At 34.5% G+C, this 7,584-nt stretch overlaps 1 protein-coding gene across 4 annotated transcripts; it reads right to left on the bottom strand.

Annotated features, from left to right (window-relative positions):
- Positions 1 to 837: 837 nt before the first annotated feature.
- LOC110661195 (heptahelical transmembrane protein 4-like) lies at positions 838 to 3,331 on the bottom strand. Of its 4 annotated transcripts, none has more exons than XM_058129647.1 (4): positions 2,970 to 3,331; positions 2,216 to 2,489; positions 1,764 to 2,088; positions 838 to 1,668 (listed from the first exon to the last, which is right to left on the bottom strand). In XM_058129647.1, the coding sequence occupies exons 2-4, from the start codon at positions 2,485 to 2,487 to the stop codon at positions 1,015 to 1,017; spliced, it is 1,251 nt and encodes a 416-aa protein (XP_057985630.1). In that variant the 5' UTR covers positions 2,488 to 2,489; positions 2,970 to 3,331; the 3' UTR covers positions 838 to 1,014. The 4 variants fall into 4 exon arrangements, with proteins under 4 accessions (XP_057985630.1, XP_057985625.1, XP_021675455.1 ...); XM_058129642.1 differs by having other exon boundaries at positions 838 to 1,671; positions 2,987 to 3,326; XM_021819763.2 differs by having other exon boundaries at positions 838 to 1,671; positions 2,970 to 3,325.
- Positions 3,332 to 7,584: the final 4,253 nt, after the last annotated feature.

Genomic DNA, 7,584 nt, shown 5'->3' with positions numbered 1-7,584 from the left:
TTGAGCCAAAATTATCTGTACCAATCTAAAAATTTTTCTAAGCATTTTCTTGGCATTCTAATGCCATAGAAACCTCAATGACTCTTCTCTGGAGTCCCAAAAATTATTTTATAAATTTTTCTCTGAGTTTAGGGCTTCTAGCTGCGAAGACCGCAACTTCACACTGTGTTACCCATCGCTAGGGCACCGGCTCATTTAATTTGGTTGTATTTTATTTCTAAAATTTTTTTCTAAATTTTTCTTACACTTATTTGAGTCATTTATGACTCCTCACTCTAGTCTAAATATTTTTCCAGACATTCTAGCTATCCAGACCGACATCGGTCACCGAAACAGTAGAATGTATGGAATAACTACAGTGAGGGTGTTACAGACTTAGTCATCATAACAAAAGGCATATTACTCGACATATTATTCACTGACAAGTGTCAAGTTTAAATCCTCACTGTTTCAATTCCCTATAAAAACCTACTATATTAATATATTGTCAAGTGAATCTCTCCAATTTGAAATATAAATATATTATTTATAGTCTATAAGAAGGAACAACCACATATTTCCATTATTTTTCTCACAGGAAAGTGAATCTCTCACGGTAGAATTCAATTCTCAATCAATGTCTCAATAACCTCTCTTAATCTGCACAATTAGCATGGAAGCAAATTTTAGACATTGGAAATATCTATTGCATAGATATTGGTAATTTGGTATAACCCTTAAGGCCTTGATTGATGACTAATGTTATAGTTGACTTAGCAACTATGGAAATACTAAGCAGCAAGCTTTGATGGCTCAGTTGGTTAGAGCACCAGATCAGTAAGCAGGAGGTATTGAATGTGACTCTCAATGAAAGCAAAATTCTATTCAACAAAACTTAGATATTTTGTTGCCCTGGTTAAGAAGAAATGCTTCATCAAAATTCTACTCAACAAAACTTAGATATTTTTTTGTCCTGGTTAAGAAGAAATGCTTCATCACTACTTTTTATGCATCCATCTATGTCCCTATGAAGATCTAGCAACCATGCAAGTCCCGCCATCTTAGGTACACTAGCCCTGCTTGGTAGTGTGTATAAGCACCTGCCACAACCAAGATGTGAAAAAGCTGGTGGCTATGTCCAGCAATGTCAAACTTGCCCGGCTTCCATCGCTCAGGAATTCTTGTAGCGTAAATCAATGCTCCAAGTCCATATAAGATCCCCATCAGGATTTCGTAACCTGTAGTTTGGAGGGCTTCAGGTTGGTCCTTGTAGAGTATCAGCTTATGAAGAATAGGGGCCACGCCTGACATGCCCATCCCAAAGAAGAGACCAGCTCGAAAGCCCCTTAATTCTGGCCTCTGGAATACAGGAAGGAGAGAGAATACGATGGTGGCAATGCCTAATAGTGTTATGAAGCCCAGATACAGGTTGCAGAAGAAGGGGTTGCACATGAAAGAGTAGTAGACAGGAGGATAAAATGAGGTTGCAATGAGAGCAGCAATGCCTGCATAATCAATTCTGTGCACTATGTAGGACATTCGCTCAGAGTGGCAAGAGAGGAGGTGGCATGTGCTGCTAGCTAGCAAGCAGAACATAGCCCCTCCCAAGAATAGGAAGAATGGCCATCTTGTAATGGGATGAAACATCAGGGGAGCTATCATGTTCGACACATCATCTTTGACTCCTTGCTGCTGCGTTTGATGAAATCAATGTTCTTGTTAGCATTTGTCACAGAACAATTAATAGAACATTAAAAAGAAAAAGAATTATGAATTCTCATTACCAGAACACTGTCATCAACAACATGATACATCCGAGTAAATCTGTCGATCAAGCAGTTAGTGAGACGTTCCATAATATTCCCTGAAAGGGTTGAAAGGAATTCCATTGAAAGTAAGGATGCCTTTATATCCATCTTGAACTTTTGAAGATCTGGCATGTTGGGCAAGGAAGGCAGGCAATTCAAGAGGTGTAAATGAATCTTGTGGAAATCAGCTTTTTGGAGCATTTCATGCAAATGTTGGAGGGGATTAATATCTGCAACATCTGGGACTTTCATTGCAGTGTACACAGTCAGAAAGAGGAAAAGGAAGAATCCAATCAAATGCCTGGGAAGAAAACAAGCCAACAATTTCAGAGCCAAAATTAGACAAGTTTTTTCTTTTTTTTCCTCTCTTTTTTTAGCTCAGAAATAAGCAATATATAAATCAAAACTAATACTTGCAGAATCCTCACGTCCAGACATTAAGAGTCTCATTGTGGATTTTAAAGATGCTGAGGAGGACTTGCTTCAATGGCCATTCTGCACGATAGTAACCATGGATAAATTCATTGTCCCTTAAATACCATGGCAATGAGTGGTATTCAACTAGTTGATATTTCACTTTTTTCCACAGCATATGCCCCTTTCTTTCCTTGGAACTAACTCCATTCCCATCTTCATAATCCAATGGATTATCAATTATTTCAGATGAAGGAAACGAGTTCTTGTAACGAACAGGAATCATCTCTGTTACCCAAAAGGAAGACATTAAGGCTGTCAACAAATCATGCTCAAGAAAAAAGATTGTTCTTTAAACAAATTCACAGAGATGATTATGATAGTTTCTTCTTTAAAATGGCTTGTCTGATAAAATTATTTGCAGAACGCATAAATATGTAGGCAATTTTGATCTATTTAATTGTCATAGCGGAGATATAGGCCTAAATTAAAGCTTTAACAAGGTAGAAGGAGAAGATAAAAATCAATTTCCAAAGAATGAAACAAACCCAGAACACTATTCCTCCACCAAGTGGAGAAAATAGTTTTTGCAAATATTAAACTATTTTGACAATCCCCTAAATGAAACCCTCACCATCAGGGCAAATAATCTGAAGCTATGGAAGACTTGAATTACAAAACCAAACTGATAAAGATTGAAAAGCTCATTTATCATCAATGCCAATAAAAAGGAGAAATCATAGATAAAGAGGGAGAATGAGAGTAAACCTGGAAAGGTAATGTACCCGAATTGAAGAAACACCACTTTGAAGCTAACCCAGAAGAGAATTTATTCTGTTTGAGGATAGCTTATTTTAGTAGCAGAAAATTAGAAGAGAACCTCCTATAAAAAGAAATGGTTCACACAGCTAGCAAATATGGAACAAGATCGTCTCCATTTGGAAAATCTTGATGAACCCGGAAAAAGATTGAGATAAATCTAAGATCCTTGGAGGAGATGATCCTAAAAATGGCAATTATAAATAGAATCACAGCTAAAACAGCTATCTTTGGATGGACAAATGGCAATGTCATTTTTTATGAACTTTTGCATGCTGTTGAGACATGTTTGGCAAAGAGATTTAAAAAGAAAAATCTGTGGGCATTATCTACATTGTCCACAATTAACAATTTTATCTGGGATATTCATGCTTCTGTTTACACAAATTTAGGGAAAAAAATTACTTAAAAAAAACACATTTTCAGCAACAGAAAAGCACCCTTTTCACCCTTTTTAAATATATTAGTTAGGAAATATAAAAAATTAATTTAAAATTAAATTTAATAAATTTTAATTATAAAAATATTAAAATAATAAAATAATTTTTTAATTATTTTTTAAAAATAATATTTAAAATAATTTTTTTCCCAAAAAGCAATTTTACCTAAAACCTTAATACCAAACAAACACTAACAAGCTTCAATAATGAAAAACTGTTGTTTTACCTTCACAAGAGAATGGGATGAGATCCTTTTTCTCATTATTTTTTAAAACATAAAAAATAAAATTCTTGTAAATTTTTAATTTTCAACAAATACAAATGAAAATAGAAATGTCGTAGTCTTTTGTAACGTTGGGCAAGTTGCTTTAGAATCTAGACAAATCCTGGACCCTATTGAAGCGTCCGATTTTAGATTCCTGCTCTTCTTTCTTTTCTTTCTTGAAATTCGTTTTTCTACATTACTTTCCTGGTTCTTCCTAAAATATCTTTTCCTGTCCTATTATTTTCTTTAGAAAGAAACTTTGTTCTTAGTGTTTCCAGTTGGCAAATTCCAGAAATATCTGAAATAAAAGATCTCTCTCTTTCTTTTCCCTGTCCCAATTTCTTTTCAATCTCTCTATATAAAATTTCTGCAATTTCTTCTACAATCTAGTTCTTTCTTTCTCTGTAATTCTTACTCTTTTTCTTCTATGTTCAATTTCTGCTCTGTTGGGGTTCTAAAACCGTTTTCTTTCACTGGTTTTTTCCTCAAATTTTCTGCCTCAATTTTTCTTGGAAACAACATACAATCAGATCATCAGACTATGGAAATACAAGCTTGGGAACAAAAGATTCTTCTGGGGATAAGTGAAATTCTCGATAGAGGATTAAAGAGACAGGAAGAGGAAATGGAGCAGAAATTGGGGAAATTGGAGAAATTGATTGAGGAGAAAATATACAAGTTGAAGAATTCAGTTCCTGGGAAAAGGGAAATGTTAAAGTCTTTACTAATGAAGATGCAATGGACAATGATGTCAGGGAACATATAACTGATGAAGGTGAACTTCACGGAACTTCTGAAAAGTCAAGTGAGGAACAAGATGCTCCCAATAAGCATGACAGGGATTCTGAGGAGGAGAATGATGAAGACGCTGATGATGGGCAACCAGGGTCTGCAACGGAGGAAACAAGAATTATTCAGAGGTTGCAAAGATGCCATGGAATGCAGAAGAATTCTTTGATATAATGTAAAATCATTTCTTGGCTGATAGTAATGATATCTTGATATTGACATCAAATGGTATTGTGATCTTGAAGGAAAAAAAATGGCAAATTTGGAGAAGAAAAAGGAAGAAAGTTAACTCTTTTGTCAATAAGAGTTCATATTTCTAGCTGAAGATGAGGAAGCACCTGAAACTTCCAGCCAAACTTTAGTGGCCATTTCATCTAAAGCACTGATGAAAGTTAACAACTGTTATCCTAACATTCAGTGGCTTTGCCAGCAGATGATGCTATTCGGCAGGACAGCAATTTTATTCATTACCATTTCCTGAAGTTTCACATTCTTAGGCACAAGAATGTGCTAAAGGGGAAGCTATTGTCATGTATGGAAGGAGGAGGTTTAAGAATAAGTTAAAAAGGGAGGGAATAGTTGTTAATAGCTGTAATCAGTTGACTGAAAGGAGGGAATGGGGTGAGAAGCAGTTATTTTTAGTTAGGACAGTTATAGCCGCGAGAGAGAGGACTGGAACTGCATAAATAGAGCCATATAGCTCCCATGTAATTCTTTCCATAACTAATATCAAATACAGAACTCTTCTTTATCTTCTTTCTCTTCTTCTCTCTTCTTCTATTCCTTCTTCCCTTTCTTTCTCTGTTTCCTCTCTAATTTCTATTCTTTGTGTGATTGCTAACCTGGTTACTTGACACCTTTTCACCAAGCAAAAGGACAATAATGAAAGATTAAAGGGCCGGGAAAATATTATTAAGCGTGCAAGGTAGTGCATAGAATTCATCACTCCTAACATCTGAATGTTGTAAGCTGAAGTGTGCAATCAAAGAACAAGCCAACCATAACAACTACAATTGCATGGGATGTGAAGATGACCATCGCTATACCTTGAAACTGCAGCTCAATGAGTGAAAATCATGTAAAAAGCCAATTCTACAAAGGGTTAAACATATATTGAATAGCAAAAGAACCAATTCTAGCATCTCAGACTCAGACATCTCAATCATCTAGAAATAGTGTGAGATCCTACTTGATATTCTTCTCTGAAGTATTGTGTTACTAAAAATACCCATGAAGAAAGAGCAACCCAGAATGAATTTTGCCCTGAAACTGTTGAGGTTACAGAACTGGAGGAATCTCGGGCCTGCAAAAGCTGTGTACAAATTTATACGTGAATAATAAAACTCAAATAATATTCCAAATTATGTTATTGATGAAGGTAAAAAGTTTGCTTGCATACATAGTCAAATAAAACAGAGTGCATTGCTGCTACAATTGGCAGAGGTATGGATGTAAATAATTCCCCAAATCTTCTTCAGAAATTCTGAAAATTATCTGAATCATAAAAAGAACATTATCCAAGTTCTAGGGCTAATAACAGACATTAACCCTGTCTAGAGAAGGAAAATTTTGGGTTTCTAATCCTTTAGAAGGTACAAGTTCATTACACTGAAGCAGTAAATCCACTCACGCAACCAAAAGCACCATTGAGCAAATACCCCAATTCCCTGCAAATTGGAAAAGATAAGGGACTATGAGAAACAACTTAGAACTTTACAATTAAAAAGAAAATCACAACGTAAAATAATTTATAATACAACAGACATAACTGTTCACCTTCAAGATTTGCTAAAAAAATTTTCAGCCTTGTTTATTGTCTGTTTGCAAAATACGAAGGAAATTTATGAAAGCTCACTCAAGCAGGGTACCTCAAATAAAGAAACTAAAGCACCAGCCACCATTGCAAAAGCTTCTCCAGCCTTAAAAGCTCACCTCATTGCATTTCTCTAGAGACCAAGGAAACCCATAACCATTTGGAAACAGCCACTAATAATTAGAGCCCCTTGTATTGCTCTCAATATTTGTCCAAGACTCTGAAATTCACCCAAAAGCCGCTAAACCGAAGTAAATCCTTGAAATGAATTTTTTTTTTTTCTAAAAATGAAAAGAGCAAATGTGCGAAGCTGCTTCATCTCATGAGGATCAATGAACACATTATTTTTTTTGGCTAGGAGAATTCAGGTAGTGTGTGTAATGCATGAATATGAACCCACTGCCAGTGATCAGCTGTAAACAGAATATCGGTATTGAGCCCTATTTAAAAAATAAAAAATAAATAAAAACACTTTTTAACCAAATTAGAGACAACATCTTTTGCATAAAATAACAGACTCAACTAAGAATGAATTGAAAGCAAGGAAATGTAATTGATTGTTTGTTCATTCAACTAGAATTCGTTCAAAGGCCATAGACTGAAGGAGAAACTTAGCATAACAGGAAAGATTCCAATTTCTAATGCATCATCAAATTATCCCATCAACCTTCATAATGGTCTCTCAGAATTAGGAGAACCCTTCCAAGCATAGGCTGGTTTCAAGTAAACCCATCAACGTTCATAATGGTCTATTCAGTTTCACACAATTGCTTCCGGTTTCTAGTTCATTTCCATGCGTCCAATATTTCAAGTGTAAAATAGTACAATAACTTATTCTTGGATTAATTATTTAAATAATTTACTTTTATAAATTGTTTATAAATTTAGTGTGAATCTGAAATTATTTATAACTCTAATGTTTACTTGAAAAAACAACAAATAAAAAAGTATTTTCAAAGTTCAAACAACAAACACAAAATTATAAGAAAAAGCGCTCTCAATACTAATTCAATTTAACACATTCTAAAAATACTATTTAACAAGCAAGTTATAGTGTTTCCTGCACTTGCACACTAACATACACACTGACACACGATATTTGAATTGGCATTAATAGTACTTTTTCAACTAGTGGTTTTGTGTTTGTTGTTTGAATTTTGAGAATTTTTTTTCAATGTGTTTTTTCAAATAAACAATAAAGTTAGTAAGTAGTTTCAAATACATATTAAATTTATAAAAAGTTTATAAAAATTTATT

The sequence above is a fragment of the Hevea brasiliensis genome, chromosome 2, assembly GCF_030052815.1.
Source record: "Hevea brasiliensis isolate MT/VB/25A 57/8 chromosome 2, ASM3005281v1, whole genome shotgun sequence".
Classification (NCBI taxonomy): domain Eukaryota; kingdom Viridiplantae; phylum Streptophyta; class Magnoliopsida; order Malpighiales; family Euphorbiaceae; genus Hevea; species Hevea brasiliensis.
The sequence above is the reverse complement of the archived record's forward strand: the minus strand, read 5'-3'. Positions and strand labels throughout refer to the sequence as shown.